General features: G+C 54.2%; 7 protein-coding genes across 7 annotated transcripts; 3 read left to right on the forward strand and 4 right to left on the reverse strand.

The window, feature by feature from the left end:
• Positions 1–641: 641 nt before the first annotated feature.
• Positions 642–1,052, reverse strand: MAA_09860 (Glyoxalase domain-containing protein 5; the record flags this gene model as incomplete). Its single annotated transcript, XM_007827858.1, has 1 exon — positions 642–1,052. The coding sequence occupies one exon, from the start codon at positions 1,050–1,052 to the stop codon at positions 642–644; it is 411 nt and encodes a 136-aa protein (XP_007826049.1).
• Positions 1,053–3,498: 2,446 nt separating this feature from the next.
• MAA_09861 (uncharacterized protein) lies at positions 3,499–4,348 on the forward strand (the record flags this gene model as incomplete). Its single annotated transcript, XM_007827859.1, has 3 exons — positions 3,499–3,584; positions 3,851–4,023; positions 4,101–4,348. The coding sequence occupies 3 exons, from the start codon at positions 3,499–3,501 to the stop codon at positions 4,346–4,348; spliced, it is 507 nt and encodes a 168-aa protein (XP_007826050.1).
• Positions 4,349–11,051: 6,703 nt separating this feature from the next.
• On the forward strand, positions 11,052–13,850 carry MAA_09862 (GTPase activating protein (Gyp3); the record flags this gene model as incomplete). The annotated part of the gene is made up of 1 exon (XM_007827860.1): positions 11,052–13,850. The coding sequence occupies one exon, from the start codon at positions 11,052–11,054 to the stop codon at positions 13,848–13,850; it is 2,799 nt and encodes a 932-aa protein (XP_007826051.1).
• Positions 13,851–14,982: 1,132 nt separating this feature from the next.
• On the reverse strand, positions 14,983–15,556 carry MAA_09863 (uncharacterized protein; the record flags this gene model as incomplete). Its single annotated transcript, XM_007827861.2, has 2 exons — positions 14,983–15,444; positions 15,533–15,556. The coding sequence occupies 2 exons, from the start codon at positions 15,554–15,556 to the stop codon at positions 14,983–14,985; spliced, it is 486 nt and encodes a 161-aa protein (XP_007826052.2).
• A 438-nt stretch (positions 15,557–15,994) lies between these two features.
• On the reverse strand, positions 15,995–16,757 carry MAA_11060 (uncharacterized protein; the record flags this gene model as incomplete). Its single annotated transcript, XM_011413026.1, has 4 exons — positions 15,995–16,065; positions 16,136–16,231; positions 16,309–16,653; positions 16,700–16,757. The coding sequence occupies 4 exons, from the start codon at positions 16,755–16,757 to the stop codon at positions 15,995–15,997; spliced, it is 570 nt and encodes a 189-aa protein (XP_011411328.1).
• A 521-nt stretch (positions 16,758–17,278) lies between these two features.
• On the forward strand, positions 17,279–18,127 carry MAA_09864 (Nucleolar, Nop52; the record flags this gene model as incomplete). Its single annotated transcript, XM_007827862.1, has 2 exons — positions 17,279–17,330; positions 17,412–18,127. 2 exons carry the CDS (start codon positions 17,279–17,281, stop codon positions 18,125–18,127), a joined length of 768 nt encoding a protein of 255 aa, XP_007826053.1.
• Positions 18,128–18,394: 267 nt separating this feature from the next.
• Positions 18,395–21,751, reverse strand: MAA_09865 (uncharacterized protein; the record flags this gene model as incomplete). Its single annotated transcript, XM_007827863.1, has 1 exon — positions 18,395–21,751. One exon carries the CDS (start codon positions 21,749–21,751, stop codon positions 18,395–18,397), a length of 3,357 nt encoding a protein of 1,118 aa, XP_007826054.1.
• Positions 21,752–21,773: the final 22 nt, after the last annotated feature.

The following is a 21,773-nucleotide window of genomic DNA, read 5'->3' on the forward strand; positions in this document are numbered from 1 at the left end:
CTGCGATGGCGCAAAAGGGGCAGTCGGGGGTCGGGGGCGAAGGGTCGAACATGATGGCGATGATGGTGATGATGAGGTGGTGGTGGTGGTGAAGGTGGTGATGGAGCTTGGGGTTGGGGGCTCCGCTGCGCGCGGCCCAAGAAGCTGGTCGGCCGGCAGTCGATGTTGGCGGGCGAGTCAATGATGATGTGCAATGGTTGCGCTGGCAATGGCGTGATGAAATATGGCCACGAGCGGGCGAGGGCGCGGTTGGAGTTGCGGATGGGGAGCTTGGAGTTTGGAGCATGTTGAGCCGAGGTTGCTGTCTGGCGCCGGGCTCCCGACGGCGCTCGCGGGTTGGCTCAGCTGGCGCCGGCGCCGGCTCCGCGGCAGAGATGGCCACAGCCGCCACGTCGTCAAAAACACCATTCGTTTCTCGCTGACGGTGGGCATGATCCGTCTATTGTACGGAGTAGTAATACGGAATCTATCCCGCCACTGCGCAACTACACCCAGCTTCCGTCCCGTAAACCCCCCACACATCGTGGTGCTGCCTCACTCATCCCCTCCATGCCCGGCATTCCCCGTCGCGTCCGCCATCAGAGATACTTTGACAGCCTGCAAGCGTTAGCAATCATCCCATCCCAAGCTCTGTCCATCACTCACTCTACTAGATTCCCATCCGGATCCCGAACATAGACGCTCCTCATGGCTCCCATTGCTCCTGTTCTCCCCACCACCCTGCCCGCCTCGAGCACCTCCACACCAGCGCTCTCAAACCCCTTCACAACACGATCCAAATCAACGCCGTCGGCCACGAGAAAACACAAATCCGCCGTCCCCGGCTGCGCCGTCTGCGCCTTGGGTTCAAACTCCTTGCCCCTCTGATGCAGATTGATCTTGTGCGTGCCAAACTTCAACGCGCTCCGCTGGATAGACGGCGTCGCTTCCGAGGTGAATGTCTCGAGTGTCATGCCGAGGTATTTGGTGTAGAAGGTGATGGTGGCTTGCATGTCGCTGCAGGTGAGCACCAGGTGGTCGATGTCCTTGACGGGCGCAAGAGGCTTGCTCATTTTGTACGTACGTATGTATACTGTGATGGGTGTTGAATCGGTGAGGATCGAGTGCACCGGCAGAGAAAGCTGTGTTAAAAGGCGCAATTGACAATACTAGTCGGCCGTGCTCCGTATAGGTATCTAGCCGTCATGATGCGACTCTGCCCCTTCTAGACTACGTTTTTCGGGCCAGGACTGGGTAACAAGCTGGCAAGCACTGTCTACGTACAAAAAGGTAATCACATGCTCAATGGGCATCACCACCAAGCATTATAATCTTTTGATGGCAATCCGTTGTGTGCGGCGAGAGGGCGGCCGTTACCCTGCCACAACTCCCCACGGATCAATGGCGAGACACCTGGGTTTGTCACCGTGCCTAGGCGAGTGTCTTGACCAAATACCTCGAGGTAATTGACGACAGTCAGCAGTTACAAAGGATCAAGTAAGGAGTAAGGAGTAGTGCTCCGTGGATCAAGCGAAAATAACACAAAGACTGGAGAATGGTGGCGTGGGCTGAAGTGGTGGCTGGACGAATTGTCAAGGTCGACGACTCCGGGCTCAATGCTTTGCACGTCCACGCGCGAAGCAACTTATGAGACTTGACGCAATGCGCATTGTCGGCTTCCCTCAGCCTTTCCGCCAAGCAAAGGTCGGGGTGAGGTGCACCGCGATGCAGCATCTCAGCCTCCAAGCAGCCTCGACGGCCGTTGGGTGAGCGGAGGGCCTCAATCGCGGAGCGCATGAGAAGAAGGGAAAGAACGAACAATGGTCCCTAAACGCTAGACCTTTGCTCCGAGGGCAATCCAACCATGCAGCCATTCAGCCTGCGGCTTAGAGGCAGTTACCCATACGTGATAGCCGTAGCGCAAGGTCGACGCAAGACAGGCCGGGAAAACGGAGAGACAAAGAGGCAGGACAGACAGACGACAAGAGAGAGAAACGCCAGGGAGCGCAAGACTGAGAGAGCAGGACTGAACCCGAACCGTTACAGACACGCCCTGTTGCACAGACCTAGAATGGGACTCCGATCCCACGCCCCGCGGCGAAGCAAACAAACAGCCGGGCAGACACTCCAGCCCGTCATTGCTCCGACTCAAGCCCTCAACAGGGGAGAGCTCGGGGGTTGCGCCATAGTGACCGTGGTGGCCAAAGCCTCCATCTTGCCGGCTCCATGTCTCTGTCTCCAGATTATGCCCCAAACGCCCCAAGCTCCGCAATTGGTGACGACGTGACGACCAGAGAGAGGCGCCGCATCCAGGCATCCTCCACCCCGCCAACCAGCCATCCTCTTCTTGCTTCTTGTTTTTTGCCAGCCTGCTCATCGACCCAAGTTCCTTGACCAGCTCCCTCGCTTCGCCCTCTCCCCCGTATGTACGGAGTACGCAGAACTCTGTGGAATTGCATACCCTGTCCGGCAGCCTGGCTCTGACTGACGTGATGAACTATGCGCTTTTTTCTCCGCCATACGGAGTACTGTAGGGCTTGCTTTCCGCTACCCGCTACCCGTTACCCGTCGTCGCCCTGGGCGAGCCGATCAAGTGTCCAAGGCAGTGGAATCTCGCTCCCCATAGGCAAACATGTCCTCTAGGCTGGGGTCACGGTGAATTGAACACGAGGCTGGTGGCCAGAGGACCGTACGTCAGTCGCGCTGCAGTCAGTGGTCCCCCCTTACCTCAGTAACGCAGTACGGTACCAAGAACCAGTTGACGTCCCGGCACCTCAGCTCCTGCCCTGAGCTCAGACTGGAGGCTGACGCAGAAAACAAGAGCGAGCTGGTTTCGGTCTAGAACCAAAATCAGTACTCCATACTCCGTACCGTATGGATGTAATGTGCAGAGCCGGAGCGATCTCCAGGCCGGGTGCTGTGTATACTTTTGGTGTCCATACCTCTTGGCCTGGTAGTCTTGGTACCCCTCGGGACTCCAGCCTGGCCCAGTTTGTTGATCCCAGCGAGTGTGCTCCGTACGGACAGAGTGCTGCGTGTGTACTCCGTACTGCCCAGTTGGACCACCAAGAGTTCCTGTCCACCAGGAGCAGAATTGGGCGTGGCGTTAATGAAACGGCGGTATTTAGCACCACGGAGCTCTTGATCGCACCCCCCTACCTTTCTCTGCCTTTGTGTGCTGCTCACTCGCTGACTAGGTCGCTCCATGCTTGCTCATGTTGCTCTTCGTTGCTTCCTCGTCCCCTCCCTCCTCTACCCTCTGGTCCTCGCTCTCCTCGTCCCTCGGTGCCGTAGTCAAGTACTCCGTACCAGTCCAAGCCAAACGTACAAGTAGCCTTCTCCCTCCCAACCTTCCCTAGCCATCCTCCTCCTCCTCTATTCTCCTCTCTCTCGTGTCGTGCTGTGTTTACCTAATCCCATCTGTTGCCAATCCAATTCCCTCGGCAGGCACCCACTTACATCCCCAATCGCCTCATCCACATAGCCGGTCCTTATCCTTTTCCGACCCAATACGGAGTAATGTCTTCCCGAAAGAGAAAGCAGGACGAGGAAGAGGAGGAGCTCGTCTCTCTCCCCGAGGAGGATGATGGTGAGGAGGAAGAGGAGTAAGTCTGCGTCCAAATCCGAGCCCTCACCCGGAGTGTCTGCCCAGATCCTCAGCCACCCAGCCAGGATTGCGCCATTGTCAATCAATCAAATCCGCCCTGGGAAAAGATATCCGGCTCAATTGAGAAATCAATTGTGATGGACCAGGGCATCCTTAGTCTTTTTCGGTCAGGGACTAGGCAATAGCATTCCGGCGCATTCTGCTCGGCGCATCTGCTACTTACACTCGAACCTGGACGACATGTACTAACCAGCCCGCTAATAGGTATGTCTCCACCGCAGACGAGGAAGAAGAAGACGACGCCGAAGAGGAGGAGGAGGATGACGAAGAAGCAGAAGGAGAGGATGAAGATGAGGCCGAGGCCGAGGCTGAGGCTGAAGCCGATGATGGAGGTGAAGGCGAGGAAGTTGCCAAGGCCGAAAAGAATGGCGTACATGGTAAGTCGCGGGCCGTCATCAGAACACTGGCCGCAACATCAGCGCATCTCTAATTGCTCACCTTCTATACAATAAAGACGACCAACCCCCTGTGAAGAAACGCAAGACTGCGGAGGCGCCTACCGAGGAAGTCACCAATGGCGAGACTGCCAACGGCGACGACTCCAAGAAGGAGGCTGATGCCGACGATGCCGACGCCGACGCCGACGCTGACGCCGACGCCAAAGATGAAGCACCCACCAAGGAAGCCATCAAGGCGACTGAACCTCCTGCAACCCATGCAGAGGCAGAACCCGAGGCCGTTGCGGCAGGAGGTGATGAGTAATGGCTCATTCAATCGTCAAATCTCTCTCCCTCTCCCTCTCTCTCGCTCTTTTCCCCTCCTTGGCCTATCTGCAATCGCTGGATAACTTCCGTGTCACCCTCTTGTCACCCTGGCGGTGGTCATCGTATATGGCACGTCACCGTGTTTTGGTGACGACAGAAATAGGGACACAGACGGTCTGCAGCGACATGAGTCGCAATTCCAACGTGCTTGCGAGATGACTCAATCTTGAGAAAGGATGTTTGATGTATTTGTAGACTGGCTATTGTAATAGAGTCCCTGGGGTTAACGGACAGATGACTACCGCGCGTCGCCTGCTTTTGACTATTTCTGGCGGGTGTTGGACTGTTTCGTCAACGAATCGGAAAATTCGTGCAGTGTGACCGAATCCTGTATCTCATTTGTGCATGCATTATGCGTGCACACGCTCCATCATCCACCACGTAATCCATAATCATTGACGTGCGATGCCATCTTACCATATGCTAGGCCGAAATTGCCAAGTTGTCAAGTTACCACAATCGGTGCCCGGATTGCGAAATAGACCATGTCAATGCTCCCTTTTTCCTGATGTCGGGCTCGTCTAGATTGCGAACCGAATAATTAGCGTCATATGTAACCTTTGCTCAAATCGCGCAATCTGCCAATTCCGAAGACTTGCCAATCAACATCATCTTGGTTGACCATGATGAGATGAAGTCAAAGGGGATATCCTGAAACTATCCGATGATCCTCGAGTGGACGATGCATTGGCAAGACACTGTACATAGCGCTCGTGTCTGGTATTCATCACAGCCCGTCAAGCGACAAAGCAGCTTCTACACGTGAAGTTTCCATACCCAACCCAACGGCTGCAATCCTAGTTGTCGTGCAACAAACTGCGAGGCTAGATTGTTTCTGCTTGTGCTGTAGAACAAGATGTCCTTATGCAATCGTTTTGCGGCAGCCCAGGTTGCTACAACGGCTGGCGCAAGTCGCTTGCCCCGATGGTCCTCTCGAGTCCAAATCCCAGCCTCTGCCGTTCGAAGGACACGTCTTGCTGAGAAGCAAATGCAACCGGCTTCTAGGTCGACGTTGTCAACTTCATCAACTAATCGGTTCGGACGGATAATTGCCATGGACCATGGACCAAGCCGGCCTTCGGTCAGTGCTTTCCAATCATCCGACTCCCAATTAGACGGTCGCTGCAACTTGTGTCAGGCCGTATGGAATTCGCCCTCTGACACGGATGAGATGATGAATAGGGATAAATCATCAATGGCTGATGGGATTGGCTGATGTACTCCGTACGTTGCTCGGAACGACGTACGTAGGCCCACCCGTTATATTTACCGGAGACAAACCCAGCTTGCCACCAAAATGTTCTAAAGCTCCTGGTGCACGACATGTAAAAACTCTCCGTGGAGACTTGATCGGATAAGTCTTGCTGGTGGTCAGACGAGATCGCCGGGCTGGTCGCAACGAAATAGGCGGACACAAACCAGATGATTATAGCATGCAGATCTTTGCAGCGTAGAGTTGGAGGTGTTCCAGAAAAGCTGGGCTTGTTATAATTTAAAACAAATGTAGTATAAATCTCAAATTTTAATAGATGAGAATCTTGAGTTTTGATACGATGATCCTTTGTTTCTTCCATGGTCTATCAGAGGTCAGGCTTCGTGATGCGAACAGTGGGGATTTGCCTAGCAGACAACGTTAACACGATATGAACCACAAGCTAACCTATACCATGTATGAGTCATATGTAGTACTTCGTTCGAAACCTAAGCAATAGTATCCTGGCAGTGGCAAGCTCGAACTGTTGCTGGCACGCTGGCACCTCGAACAAGACATTTAGGCAATCCATCCCAAACATGATCTGATCCACGGGTACGCCATTTGCAATCAGGCCGTAGAGTGATGCGCTGTAACCGTTTTTGTCGGTATTTGCCAATGCGGCCTGAGTTAGGCTCTATGCAACAAGGCCGATGCCAAACCTGCTTGGTAGCATTCGAGTTGAAAGACGGAAATTTGATGTTCCTCTTAGGTTCTCGGCACCTCACTAGGAGCAACGAGCCCAAAGACACACCTAGAGTTTCAAGCTGGATAACTTTACTTGCACAAGGCTTAGCGGCCCGAAGCAAGGGACTGCATTAATAAACGACTGCGTGATCCTTACCGAGGTAAGACAAGCGGGAACAGATAACCATGTCTGTTTCTTAATCGCCTTACATATCCGAGTTCATCGTGAGTGAGACAGAAGTTGTGCCTTGCATGAAACTTATGCGAGAAGAAAGGCACAGCATGGAATGCAATGGAGAGTCGCATCTTAGTTGCTGAAGTAGTAGGATTCATTCTATGCAAGAATAGGATGACATTGTTCATCGTCCTCCCTGTGGATGAGATGTCGTGCTTGAAAATAAGATTTTTGAGAACATTCGCCGAATCAGCCGGGAAATATGTTGACCATATCTGAACGAAATCTTGCTTGCAGCCCATTCGCTCAATCCATCCACTTGCCGGGGTATTGTCTCACCTGAATAGAGCTACTAGTATGTTTATTCACACGTTCTACAGGATTTGGATCGTGCGAGGGAAAACACAGAAGTTTAGGTTTGCTGTGAGTATTTTTTTTTGTCGCGCGTTATCTGAGTTGTCAGAAAAGTCAAAATATCCGTGTTCCTTGTTGAGCTGAGGAATTGACCAAGCAGATTACCCGGCCGCGCTAGAAGACCTCCGGCTTGATGTGGAAGAGCAAATGGGTGTGGTGGCGCCTGGCGATGATTTCCCCATGGGTGAAGGCAGCCCCGAGGGCGTAACGCGACCCCTGAGATTCAACTCACTCCTTGCATTGTAGGCAGCTAACCGTAGATCCATGCTATTGGTGTCTTGTGAGGAGGATTTGCGTAATGATGAATTCGAAAGGCCCTTTCTGAGACCAGGACACCGGACTGAGGCTCATGAGCTAGTATATCGTGCGTATTTCACGCCTGTAGCGGCTGCCCATCTGAGTAGCTCAAGACTTACCGGCAACCGGCTCAGTCCCTTGCATGAGTGGATGAGCAGCAAGTAGGCCTAACAGTTGAAAGCCCCCTCCCCTAGGGGCCCTTCTCCACAGACATGCGGAGTATTCACTCGAAAGCCATGCTGTACTCTATGTACATAGACATCGATTGTACTCCGTAACGTGCACTATACAGGTACAGAAGTGCCTGAGGCAATAGCCGATGTTCTGATTCACGGGCCGAAAAATTTAACATGAACGATGCCGCTCGCTTAAGGTCTTTCACAGACATGGCTGACGAAGTGGCGTCGACTGATGGCGACTGAGCAATTGGAAGGGTCTGAAACAGGCGAAAACACGCTCCTGGCCAAGTTGGAGAACAGACGCCGGCGCTTGATATTGCAACAGTCTACTACTCCGTAAGAAGGCACCATGGCGGCGATCTGTTCAGGATGCCCGTACTTTGTCAGCCAGAGCTTTGACGGGTAACAGGCTTGGCGAAGCGTTGGAGCATGGCGAGCCAACCTCATTGAAGCTGGATGAATCGGCGACGAGACGAGAGCTAAGAGTAGCCGGCGAGTATTGCTTGGTTTATTGTGTGGACGGAGCCAATTAGCTACCTAGGTACTAGTTATAGCAGGGTGCCAATTAGTTTTTTTGAAAGTGCCGGAACCAATTGCTGGAGGATTTTGGCTTGCCTGCTTGAAACCAATCCTGTGTTCTTTCTTTTTTTGTCTTTTAGTGTATAGTAGTTACTCCGCGACGGAAAAAGCAACCCCTGGATGATTGAAGGAGGAAGGGCCCTGGGCAGGATTATATTGCCGGGGCTGTGGATGTCTGACGGCGAAGCTGAATGGATGCAGTCCCTTGGACAGATGGCGACCTCAGCCATTATCATGGAGTGATGTGCTCAAGCTTCATTGAGCGTCATCGAACGTCATGGCCTGTGTTTTGGACCAGATTCGCCATGGTGCCAAACATTGAAACAAACTGGTCCCATTCTGGGTGAAATTAGTCGACAGGGCCAAGGTTGGCGACAGCTCACGGACGACAAAAGTCTTTGTGAAAGCTGCAAGGGTCGTCCTCAGGGCCGCAGTAGCGTCGACATGCATCTCGGGACTGGAGGTCAAGTTTGGCTTTTGACAGAATGCATGGAAGTTGTTAGCCTCTGCAGCTCAGCTGGCCTAGCAGCTCGCGACGGAGTTTAGCAAGCCATCAAATCCGCCAACAGCGAATGGGCCAATTGATCAACTGGTCGTGCCTTCCTCCCCTCAATGTTTGCCGTGGACCAGTTGACGTGTTGTGGTTCGTGATTGGGCCCCTCGGCTTTCGCCTGTCGTAGACTGGCAGTGCTGCCAGTGTAAATTGCACGGGGCACGGTCTACCAAGCACCAGGCGTTCCTTCCTCTCGGCCTGTCAGTCTTGGCCGTCCATGTCACTCACCACTTGGACATCGGCCCCCGGCTCGCCCAGGTTCCTGGATGCTTTACTTAGAACATGTCAAGTATTACCGGAGAACTACGGAGTACGGAGTACTACCTACTTACATAAGTACAATGAGGCGCAGGCTTGGAGATGTCCTTGGACACTTGAGAACTCTGCAGAGTGCCGAGTACAGCCTGCAGCGTCGACTACTGCCATGCAACTTTCCACGTCGCGTCATGCAACACAGAACCCCAAGGAGACGGCGTCCCGGGTAAACAACGTGACTGTGGAATATTCTGGGACGTGCTTGCCTCTTTGGTCCTTTTCGCGGCGCGATCGGGTCACGGCCGCGCATCTAGCGCGACAGGGCTTGTTATTTGAGGGGAGGTATACGGTACCTGCACGCGCATGAAGGCTTCGTACAAGACTCGTGTATCGGATACCGGGTATCAGCCCCCCCGGTCCTCGCTCAGGCACCGAAATGAATTATACAAGACTCTTCAGGCAGATTCTATTCGAGATGGCTTCATCCTCTGGCCGGATGGAAGCCAAGAACACACGGGCGGCTCGCCCTTACAGAAAGCAGCTGCAGGCTGCCAATTTTCTTGTCTCTCCAGCAGGGGACTCCCACAGATGCTGCCCGAATGTGTTAGTACTGACCGTTGTCGACCGTTGTTGCTTTTTCCTTGGGCCGTGACCATGACTTGAACCGTTTGATTGTGTGCCGCGGGATCCACGCATCCGGTCCATGCTTGTCATGGCCCTGGTCCCTGGTGCAGCTATCTCGTCCATCTTGTCGTCGGTACTATGGAGTCAATGGAAATTGATCCGTCCAAGCATCGTCCACAGTCTCCAGTGCCTCCATCGCCGTGCCCACAGTTGTCCCTTGTTGTCTTAGCCGAGTGCTGAGTTTTACTTCTCCGGTTTGGGCAAAACAAACAAGACCCGACCCAAATGTCAGCGCTGACGGTACATTTGATCATCTCGTGCGCTCGTGCAGCGGCGGATGCTTTGTCTGTAGCACCGACGAGCGATGGAGGAATCGAGCTTGACTCGACGTGCAGACTTGTTCCCCCGGATCCATCCCACATTCCACCCCGTGTGTTTGTCAACTCTCGAGTCTTGCCTCTCGCACCCATCTCCTTCAGCCGCATTGCTGGAAGAGCGTCGCCGTGGACAACACGCTAGCCGTGCCTTTGTCCTGTTCAGGTGTTGCTGCTGTTGTTGTTATTCATTTCAGCCCATTGTGTCGAATCGACATTCCACGGACCAGGCCGCCCGTGACATCTGAGTCGAGCAAAAATATCCCATCGCAGCCGCAGCCGCAGCCGCAGCCTGGCACCGCAACACCAAACTTCAAACACCGGGAGCTTCGCAGCATATTCACCATCCCTGACCGAGCGCTCCTTGTCCGAGTTCCACCACGTCCTGTCCCTTCAACTGCCGTCTGCTTGCCTTTGGTCCTGGGTTTGGGATGGGGATTTTGTGGCCATAAGCCTCACTAGCTGCCGCAGGAAACTTTGCACCGGCGGCGTTTCGTCTGCCCAACCAAATTTTACTCTGTTCAACGTCATCCAATCTCGACACCAGGTTGCCCAACAGCCTCCATTTAGGGCAAAGCTTAATATTGAACGTATCGCATCCCGACGTTCCAAGGCACCGCATTTCGCTGCTTCTATTCTGGCGCCACTCTTTACCGTTTCAACCACTGCCAACGCAGTTTTCGCTTCTTTTGTCGAAATCTTTCCTCGATTCCCCGTCTCTCCTTCCTTTCTACAACTAGCCATCGCGGCCTTCGCAGAGATACGAGACAAAAGCAATCTCTAGCTTCCACTCTTTCCTAACTTGCAGGCTGTTCAACATACTAGGGCTCGACTGACCACGGCTGCCGAACGCTCCTTTGACCAACCACGCCTTTTCCCTTCTCGCTCTCCCTCTCGCACTTGTTCGACAATTCGATTAGAATATCGGCTTCATTTATTACGGCACACGCTTTCCAGCCAGTTTCATCATCTCCCGCCTAGCACCGAGCGAGCGCATCGTCCCGGCTATGGCGACTTGTATGTTTCTTTATTCAACGATAGTCGAGTGTTGAAACAGTGGCGTTTTATTTGTTCTTCCTACACCAAGTCTCGCATCCATGCAACACAGACCGATTACTCTCACTACTCGGATTCACGCCCCATCATCTTCGGAAAACACTTGTGGGATCAGCTCATCTACATTCAATCCTGATACTCAAGTCACTAGGCTCCTCAAGCTTCCTCCGCTGGCCCTAGGCTCTGGACAGCCACAATGGACTCTATGGCGGTGCTTCAGTCCGATGAAGAAGGCTCAATTCCTCCTGGTCAACACCCCATTCGCAATCGAAAGTATTCCTTGTATGCCTCGAGAATCAAGCCATTGACTGTCGATACATCTGCTCGAGAAAAAGTGCCACAGCTACCAGAGATACCTCCACTGCCCGTCTCGCCTCGATGGGACTCACTTTCTCATGGGCTGCACTTACTAAATCAGAGTCCAACCTCCGGTTCTAGAGTGTCACCGACAATGCTATCTGAGGCCATGCTACCCCAACCATTTCCCCCTCTAGCTGGACCGGCTGTATCTCAATCTCTGCGAAGCCCTCGCAGCCTACGGATAGGCACTCCAGAGCCTCGAAATGAATCACCATGTCGGTCGATTAAAGCTAAAACATCCTTGGCAGATATGCGTTCATCAGAGGGCACCCCTCTAGTCGAAAATTTTTCAAGACCCCGAAAGCAAAGCATACGTCAAGCTGGACCACCGGAAAACCTTCATAGTCCAGACCCTATCAGGCCACGACAGGCCAACATGTCAAATCTCACAGACCGCTTCCTGGATCTCGCCAACCCCTTGTCACAAACGCCTCCATGGCAACGACCCAGGCGTCCCTCTGCCTCCTCTGTCAAGTCATCCTCCACTTACGCCTCTCCGTTACCGCATACAAACAGCGATTTTATTGAGTCAAGGCATCGTGCAAGAAATGTTACTGGTCCACCAGCTCTTACACCCGCTCGGACTCCTGCTGTCCCTGGCCGCCCGGAGTATCCCGTTTCAACACCTCTAACAAGCCCAGGCGCGGGTGGGACCGCTCCCTGGCTGAGCGGGGATGAATTGCGGTCCAGTTTCAGATCCCAGCTCACTGCCTCAACAACCCCTGGTACAGCTGTCACAGAGCGCAGTAGTGTTCTTACAAAAGACAGCTCTGTCACCTCCCTCGAGAACCCCGATGAGCCCAGCTTGGAAGATGTTATGGGCATGTACGAAAAGGGCTTTGCGGATGATGAAAACGAAAGTGACTTCGATGATCCCGAGAGCGAAGGCAACTTGGATTCGAGACCGATGACGGCTGTGTCAGAACCTGACACTCGGTCAGCTCCAGCTGTACCGAGTATTCCCTTTACTGTTCCTGTTGCTGATAAGAGCCTCGAACCGCCACTGCCAACCGCCCGTTCCACACTAGACGCCGAAATCCGTCAATCAAAGATGATCTTTACCAGCCCAGCTTTCACAGCATCCGTGGCGGCTATAGCAGGGAAGGCCGATGTAGATATGCCGGAAAAACGGGACTCGGCCAAGTCACTTGATTCTGAGCCGTCAATCACATCAGACCCGGCTCCCGCAAAGGAATTTCCAACGACTGTGAACTTACCACCCCCAGCCTCAAAGCCTGCGCTTCCAACGGCCACGCCGATGCCAATTGAGCCCGAGGACCCTGGCTCACGCGACCGATATGGCTTTAAGAAGGCCAATCAATCTATTACTAGAGAACAGTACGATGCGTGGAACGCCGAGTACTCGGTGTACATTGCTCGAAGACGACGGAAGTGGGTAGCCTACCTCAAAGACTGTGCCCTGATGACTGATCGTCCCATTCGATTCCCCTCGCCAAATGCAAAGACGAAGAGATTTGTGAGGAAAGGGATACCGCCCGATTGGCGTGGAGCAGCGTGGTTTTACTATGCGGGTGGGCCGGCAATCTTGGCCAAACACGCCGGCTTATACGAAAGGCTCTTGCATAAATCAGCTAAACAGGTGGATATCGAGGCAATTGAACGAGACCTGCACAGGACGTTTCCGGACAATATTCAGTTCAAGCCATCAGCAAATTTCCAGTCTGTGCCCAACAGCGAGCGAACCAGCCAATCGACAATGACGGGTTCCTCTGGGGATGAAAGCACACCGGGACCGCTACCTGCTGCTTCGAATGAGCCACCGATTATCACGTCACTTCGCCGTGTCTTGCATGCCTTTTCCATTTATAATCCCCGTATTGGTTACTGCCAGAGTCTAAATTTCCTGGCTGGACTCTTGCTGCTGTTCGTGGAGACAGAAGAGCAATGCTTTTGGTTGTTGAATGTAATCACCATTATCTACCTGCCGGGAACACACGATATGAGCCTGGAAGGATCAAAGGTGGACTTGGGTGTGCTCATGACGGAACTGCGTGACACGATGCCCTCGGTATGGGACAAGATTGGCGGAGAACTAGAAAACCTTCCCACGGGCAGGCCCAGCACGAGTAAGTCTATACGCAAAACTAGGCCCATTTTGCGACGAAGGGAACATCCAAGATTATCTACAGATCGTCTACCTCCGATTACACTGTGCATGACGGCTTGGTTTATGAGCTGCTATATTGGTACGTTGCCCATCGAGACAACACTGAGAGTCTGGGATGTCTTCTTCTATGAGGGCTCCAAGACACTCTTCCGCATTGCACTGGCGATTTTCAAGAGCGGCGAGAGCGAAATAAAGGCGGTCAAAGATCCGATGGAAATGTTTGGAGTTGTTCAGGCAATCCCCCGGCGAATGCTGGACGCCAATGCTCTCATGGAAGCTTGCTTTAAGCGAAGAAACGGATTTGGTCATCTTAGTCAGGGAGCCATTGACGAACGCCGACAGGAAAGGCGTCAAAGGGCCAAACAAGAGCTCGAACAAAGCCTGCAGCAGCGCGAAAAGACGGACCTGAGCGGCAACTTGACTGAAGTGGAGTCGGGTTCCGTATCACGCAAAGGCACTCTTTTTGGGAGGAAAAAGAGTGCCAACCTGAGGGCTGCAGAGGTTTAACTGTCTTGTGAAGCACAGACTCACTGAGTTGGGCCGCACCCGACTATCTCTTTTTCTTGATTCATTCTTCTGCTCCAAACGTGGTTAAATACGTGGGTGAGCATCACAAATTTTCAACTTATACCCCTCTTTTTCTTTTCTTTTCTTTTCCTTTCTTTTCTTTCTCCTTCGTGGTTCCTTCGAAGGCTTACCGACGTTGCACACCTCTCTTGCCGGACCTTGACCAAGGACAGTTGATGGGACTTTCATGAAGCGTTGTGATTTTTCCTGGATGACATGCATACCTGTTTTTTTCTATTTTGTCATTTCACCACCGGCCCTTTCGCAAGTAGTTGTCTCTGCTGGGGGAGACGCCACGAAAGCCAAGTGGGTTATGTGTGATAACTCATGACTTTTACGTCTGCATCAAAATGTGAGGCTGGTGTTGGTTTATCGCCACGCTAGTGGCCAGTGGCTTTTGGCATGATGGAGTGATGTTGAAATACATTTCTCTGCGGCTTGCTATTGAGGCGGTGCGCATGGACGGCGTACTTGTGGCGTGCGTGCATAGATGGGTACCGGGGTTATGTACATAATCAAATTTTCTTCTTTCTTTTCTTCTTTTCTCTTCTTTTTTTTTTTTGTCAGTTTCTGGATAGAAAAAGAAATCTGGCACGGTAGTAAACTGGGCGTCAAGGCAGCATATATTATATAGGTAGAATGGTGATAATTGACACCGATGATGATGAGAAATAGCAGAGGATTGGACGTGGAGTGTTTTGTGTCGATTGCGTCTAAAGCACGGTGCTTTGTGTTTCGTATCCCTTACCCCTAGGTTTTGAAGTACCTAGGTAGGTAGGTACCTAGGTAGTTGGTAAAGGAACGGCAAAAGCGGTTGTGGTTTGTAAAGTAAGAAACGTGCTCACGGGGCGGGCCGTCTGAGCTGGAGGAGCAAGCAAGGGGGGTAGGTGCGGCAAACAATTTGATACAGGTGTTCTAGCTCAATGTACATTGCGTGTTCTTGTGCCCTCGCTCCGCTCGTATTCTCGTGACAGACATGCCTTGACGCGGCGCTCTATTGGTGTCCTCGCCGCGCTCGCCTCGCTTCCCGCAGCAGCGTGTGTTGCTCACGGGCCCGCGGGCTCGGTCGGGCCTACTTGGTGACGGGGGGGAAGACGGGCTCCCCGCGGGCGTACTTGTCGACGTGGAGGCGGACGTTCTTGTCCCAGGCGGGCCGGTCGTTGCGGTACTCGTCGGCGATTCTCTCCTCGAGCGGGTCGTCGGGCTGGGGCTCGACGAGCAGGTTGCGCAGGGCGTCGAGGACGGCGGCGACCTTTGTCGAGGGCTTCCAGTTCTCGGGCTTGAGGATGCCGAGGCAGACGTTGCCGAGGGAGTCGTTGGTCACGTTGGGGTGGTAGACGCGCGTGGTGAAGCGCACGGCCGGCGGCTTGAAGGGGTACTCGACGGGGAGGGTGAGCAGGATGCCGTACTTGCCCGGGTGGAAGGGCGACGCGGGCGGCGGGACGAGCGTGATTTGCCACGTGTGGATGGACTCGTTGGGCGGGAGGGAGATGGTGAAGCCCTCTGGGGGGGATTGCGAGATTTCGGCGTATTCCTGTCTGGGGTTAGGTTTTTCTTCTTCTTTTGTAGAGAGGGGGAAAAAAATTGGAAGCGGCATGGGGCCGGGGAGGGGGGATATGTACTTTGCTGATGCGCTTGGTGGACATGGCTGCTTTGGTTTTGGGGGGTGATGGTGGATGGAGGGAGGTTGGAGGTAGAGGATGGAAGGTGAAGCTGTTGGAAGTGACGATGGTGGGGCCGTCTTGCCGCGGGGCAGGCTTTGCGGGAGGGGAGGGGTGGAGTGCATGAGCGAGCGCCTTGGGCCTGGCTGCATGTGGGGCCAACTGCCGGCATGCCGTCGATGACATGACGAGGTCGAGTTCGATTTGCTAACTGGGATACAGATATTTGCGCAAGCTCAGTGTATGCCTATGCGGCACGGGGATGGCGGTCATGGTGCAAGGATGTGGTGTGTATCATTGACCTCCGCTGCCCGTCCGTATGTATATCCATCTTGGCAATCCAACCTCATTGCCAGACATTCCGCCCAAGATGGCAAACTACACGCACCAAAAAGTTCGTACTTGCGCTTCCCAATCTGCCAACTACATCGTCGTCTTCTTGTCCTCCGGACTCCCCTCCCCCTCGCCTGGCATCTCCTTCTCAGTCGGCCTCGCTGCCCACGCCAAAGTCAGCACCAGCTGTCAAAACACGAAACACCTACAGAGGAAAACAAAACAACTTACTCGCAGCCCATCGTCGCACATGGTACAGAACGTCGTATTCATCGCCATGGACATCTGATTCGCCCACTGCCTTTAAAATCCTCACCCCCTCGTCGTCTACATCACATCAACACGGTCAGTTTCAAAAAAGGAATAAAAAAAGAGCAAGAAAATGAGTACGATCCAATACGTACACCCCAGCTTGTCAATATCCCTCAGCGTCTCGGGGAACCCAGCAATCGCCTTGCCCGTATCGACATCCAGCAACGGCTCCAGCTTGGCATCTAGATGATCCAGCGTGCTGAGCAGGTTGCGCTGGCGAATCCGTAGATTCTCCTGATACGACGGGTTCTGGTGCAGCAGCAGGCGTCGGCCCTTGTCGTCTTTCTTGCCCTGCTCGTCCCCTGCACCAGGCGGAGTGGCTGGCGAGCTCGGAGGAGACGGCATGTACTTGGGAGACGGCACGTCCTCGAATGTAGGCGAAAATGAGGTCGCTAGGGGAAACGCCATGTGCAACACGCCCATGTATTCTCGCAAGGCTGAAGTTGGTTCTTTCCGTTCCGCCACGGTCAGGTAAAAACGTACGTAGTTGATGGGAGGCAGGGACGGAGAGACGGAGAGACGGAGGGGACGGCGGGGACATGGTTTTCTAACAAGGCAAGCAAACGACGTACCGTCCCGTCAACTACCCCGTCGCCGCCAGACGATGCAGAATCATACCGTCATACAAGTTGTTCGCGTAGGCCTCGTCCCCCTGGCCCGTCTGGAGCAGCGGCGGCACCACCGAGGCTCTCCCGGCACCACGGCCTCGCAATCGCATCCAGCAAAGCCATGTGCACCGCTGGCCCCTCTGCGTAATACACTCGAGCCAGTGGTCTCGGCTATCTCGAGTCGAGGCTGGCGCCAGGGCTGCACGACGGCCCAGCGAAAAAGGTAATTTTATTCACTTTGGCTAGCTTATCCGCAAGTCCAAGTCCAGCTCCAATGCGATCACGGTCACGGAGCTCCGATAAGATAAGCTCAACCCTTGGAAGTGGGGCGCGGGGGCAACAGCATCTTTTTTTTTTCCTTTGCAATTTACAGCTTGAATCGACGTCGCAGCGCCATTGCCAAAAAAAAAAAAAGCACGATATTCCGTCGACACCGACGACGCACAGCATCACCATGGCCGCCGCAGAAGCCCAGATGCCATTTATCAAAAACCTCGCCTCGAGCGGTAATCCTCCCTCCCTCCGCCCCCGCGCGCTCCCTCCGCCAGTATCACACGGCTGACCTGTAGCAAAATCCCCAATCACAGACCGCAAGCTTCGCACGCAATCGCTCGCCACGCTGCAGACGTACCTATCGTCCAGGACGGGCCTGCCGGCCGCGGACGCGCTCAAGCTCTGGACAGGGCTGTACTACGCGCTGTGGATGACGGACCGGCCGCGGCCGCAGCAGGCTCTCGCGGCGGACCTGGCCAACCTGGTGCTGGACGTGCCGGCGGCGTGCGCGGCCCCCCTGGCCAGCGGCTTCTGGGGCGTGCTGTCGCGGCAGTGGGCGTCGATTGACGCCCTGCGCATGGACAAGTTCCTGCTGCTGGTGCGGCGCGCGTTCGCCGCGCAGGTGCGCTTCGCGCGCGGCAGGGCGTGGGCCGGCGAGCAGGTCGACCGGATGCTCGACGTGTGGAGGCGCCTGGCCTTTGACGCCGACGACGAGGACGGCGTGTCGCTGGGGCTGAGGCTGCACGTGCTGGATCTGTGGGTGGACGAGCTGGAGAGGGAGAAGGCCCTGGGGCCGGCGGGCGACGGCGAGGAGGAGGAGGAGGACGACGTCGCCGCGAGGGACGAGTGGGTGCGCAGGGTCGGCGACATGGTGGACGCGTTGAGGGCGAGCCCGGTCAAGAGCGTGCGGAATAGGGCCTCTGAGAGCTATGCTGACGAGAGGCTGCCTTGGGGGACGAGGGAGAGTGATGGCGAGGGACAAGGGGAGGATGAGGATGAGGATGAGGGCTGGGGCGGTATTGAGGATTGATATTTGGGCGTGGGTTTCGCCTTTGTTTTTTGTCTTCTTTGTTTTCCCAGACTATGGCGAGGTTTGGTGTTTTTGGCGTTTGGAACAAGGCAAAAGAAGCTACTTTATTCATCATAGACGGATATATATACATATATAATTTTTGAGCCCCAACGCCCAGTCTGACCGGTATGCGCAATGACGACGGATCCCAACGCTAATTAGCAAAGCTATCTTGATTCATTCAGGCCCTCGCTCGAGGGAGAAAAAATTGGGCGACAACATCTCTCACCACACCCGTTCGTCTCCTCCCAGGCTCTCTTCAAGCCAGCCATCGCCTGGGTCCTCGCCCATGTCCCGTGACCGCTCCTTTTCTAGCCTCGACCGTCTCCATGCATCCCATTTTGCCGTCTGGTCTGGCGCGGCCTTTGTCGGCAATTTGATGAGGCCTCTTTTTCGTAGTCTGCGTCGGTGCTGCCGTCTTTTTGCCGCGCTCAACTGGTCCACTGGTATGCTTTCCAATGACCGTCCGCATAGAGCGTCTCCCATGTCGGCCGCCCAGTCTTCAACCTCCTCCAGCAGCCACGCTGCCAGTTTCCGACCGTTTCCTCCCGTCGTCCACTGGTCTATCTTCACAGGAAGTGCATTGCCAAATGTTGGGTCGTCGTAGGAATACACGCACGGTGTAGATGTACACGCTGCGGGTCGGCAGTACTTCCCACACACAGCCAACTCAGCCAGGTACCAAACTGAAACAATTGCGACAACGAGGCCTAGCCAGCTTAAACGAAAGCGAGGACTGGTATAGAAGAGTCGAGGGATGGGGAGACGAAGATAGGTCAAGCTGGTTGGCCCCGGATCGGCCGTGCACTCTGGACACGACACATCGGGCAAATTCTTGTGGTCCTTTGCATGTTGGTGTTTCCGACGCTGGAGCGGCTTTGAAACATCCTCATCTGTGGTTGACTGTTTTTCGGCTTGGGCAACCTGGTCGTAGAGTTTGTCGATGCCAAGCTTAGCAGTATGTATACTCGACAGTCCCGTGCGGAGATTCTTGCTCATTTTGTCATACAAAGCCATTTCGCCCGCCGACATATCCTTGTCTTCTGAATTCTCTCGCTTCAGCTTCTGAATCTCTGCTTCCACAGCTCTCAACTCTTCATCAATTTTGTCTTCTGCTTTGACAGGTAATTCTTCTAGCAGCTCCTTCAGCTTTGGTGATGCATGCTTTCGACCGGTCAATATGTCCTCCAAGTCATCAATGGTTGAGTCTTCAATGTTGTGCTTGCGCTGCAGTTCGCGTAAATCGTCCTTGACCGATGGTGGTTTGGCTGAGTTTTTCACTGATGGTCGACTGCGAGGTAATGATCGTGATCGAGGCTTCTTGCCTGCTGCAGATGCCGCAGATGCCGCAGCATAATCGCCTGCAATTTCCCCTCTTGCACCGGGCTCAGAGGCCGTGTCTTCGTCTTTATTCCGCCACGCGAGACTCGCTTTCTTATCACGAAATAACGTGGTGGCATCTGGTTTTGACGTTGCTCGTCTTTGATCATTCAGCTTCTCTTTCAACGGCTGGATGTCCTGCGCTTCCTCCTCCTTGACTTTGTCTATTTTGGCCGTGACGGGTGTTTCAACATAGGCACCCACGACCCGGGGCGTCTCCATATGCAGAAACTCGTGCTTTTGTGGCTTGGGAGTAGCCTCTGCCACGTCTTCTTCTTCTTCATCACTGTCCGGCACGGGTGACGGTGCTCGTACGGATCCCGGCTCGGAGTAATCGTCACGCGGCGCAAACAGCTTCGCCTCGGCTTCTATCCGAGCAGTTGGATCCGACTCTGAATGCATACTTGATGGCTTGCTCTTAGCTGATTCGGTTGACGGGATGCGTCTTAAGCCAGCAAATCCGACACTTGGTCTTGAGGATTCAGCAACCTTATTGTGAGAGCTGAGAGCTGATTTTCGTCCATTGTTTGTCGAACGTCCCGCCAGTGTCGGTTTTGTCACAACCGTCTCACTTTCGTTTGGTTTCTGGCGCTCTGTGAGGGGAGCACGTCTATTCACTGGTTCGGGTGCTGGACTTGAGCTGGCGGCGCGGGCCAGCCGTCGCAGCAAGTCGCGTTCATTAACATCTGGCTTCACTGCAGCGACACCCCTGCCATGCGTAGTCCCCGTCTCCTCGGGGTTGATGTTCTCCTGCTTAGGGCGATGGTTCTTAAACACTGTGACTGGGGTGTCTGGAATATGCTCTCCTCCCTCGTAGTGAGCTGATTTAGGGCGAGCAGGTGGTCGCATCTCGGGGCGATTTTCAATCCGTGATTTGCCCTTTTCTGGTGGCAATGGCCTCGTCATGGCGTTTTTTTCCTTGATTTCCTCTAGTCGGGCTGCGGCAAGGGCGCGTCTTGACAAGCCTTCTGTTTCGCGCTGTCGTATTTCATCTAACCTGGTGTTCTTGGGCCGTGGTTGATTTCGATCGGGTATAGGTATCTGCTTTTCGGCCGCAGATTCTCTCGCCCGAATCTCTTCCAACTTGGTATATCTTCGAGAATGCTGTGGCGTCAAAGTTGAATGTCCTGCGAGGCTGCCCCCTTCAACATTGAGTTCTCGTGCTCGGATTTCGTCTAGCCTGGTATTTCTCGTCTGAGGACTAGTAATCCGCGCAGGCGACCTGATATCAATTCTATCCAATATCGATGGGCGATTCGCAAACGGCTTATTGCTGTTATTCCCTACTTTGATTCGCGGGCTATCCGACACCTGCAAATCTCCAGCGGTAAAATCATGGTCCACCTGCCATGTATAATCTTTTGATGGGGATAGGATTGCACCATTGCGACCCGGGAATTCGATGGATTGAAAGGGAACATCTTCGATTCCCGGCACCAATTCAGGAAGGTGCGGCTCGCCACTGGCATCTCTCAGGGATTCTGGCGACTTCTCAGCCCAGTCGGAGCTCGGTCGCGACTTCGTCCTCCATTCATTTATGCGGTCCTGCAAGCTGGGGCCGTTGCCTCTCTTAGATGTGGCTGTTCCCAGCTCTGTAGCTTGCGGTTTCGCGTTTGGTGACTGCACACCCGGCGCCTCGGCTTCGGTATATTGTCGTGCTCGTGCTCTGCTGTCCAAGGGGTCTTCGGCCATCATCTTTCGCGCTTGAGTCTCGTCATGGGGTTGTCCGGGCCGCGCTCGCCATACTCGTGGCGCTGGGCTCGGCGAACCCCCTTGTTGTCGCTCTTGCTCGGCTTCCTCTTCCTCCTCTTGGGCTAGCTTGAAAGCTTCTGCCATCGAAATCGGCCGCCGATGCTGAAGCCCTGAGATGTTGGGTCGGGGTATTCGACTGCCTCCCGTAGAGAATATGCTGGCAGTGCTAGCATTTGCATCGGTGTGTTCTTGAGCTTTTCCGAATCCAGATGCCATGCTCTGTGGATCAGATTTTGCTCGTCGCGCGAGCCCAATATGACCTACTGTCCCCAGAGCTCCGGGTCTTGCACCAGCGCCGACCGAAGCGGATGCGGATTGAGGGCCATTGCCCATGTTTCGCGGGGCATTGTTGGAGAACAGCGGCTTCCTAGTCTCGTGGTTTACATGTAGCTGGTTCGGCTGCGCTCGCCCATTCGGCCGTGATGCCGCCGTGTCGCCGCCACGGTCCATGAGCAAGTCTGGTGCGTGATTC

The sequence above is a fragment of the Metarhizium robertsii genome (genome assembly GCF_000187425.2).
Source record: "Metarhizium robertsii ARSEF 23 chromosome Unknown MAA_Scf_4, whole genome shotgun sequence".
NCBI classification, from domain to species: Eukaryota; Fungi; Ascomycota; class Sordariomycetes; order Hypocreales; family Clavicipitaceae; genus Metarhizium; species Metarhizium robertsii.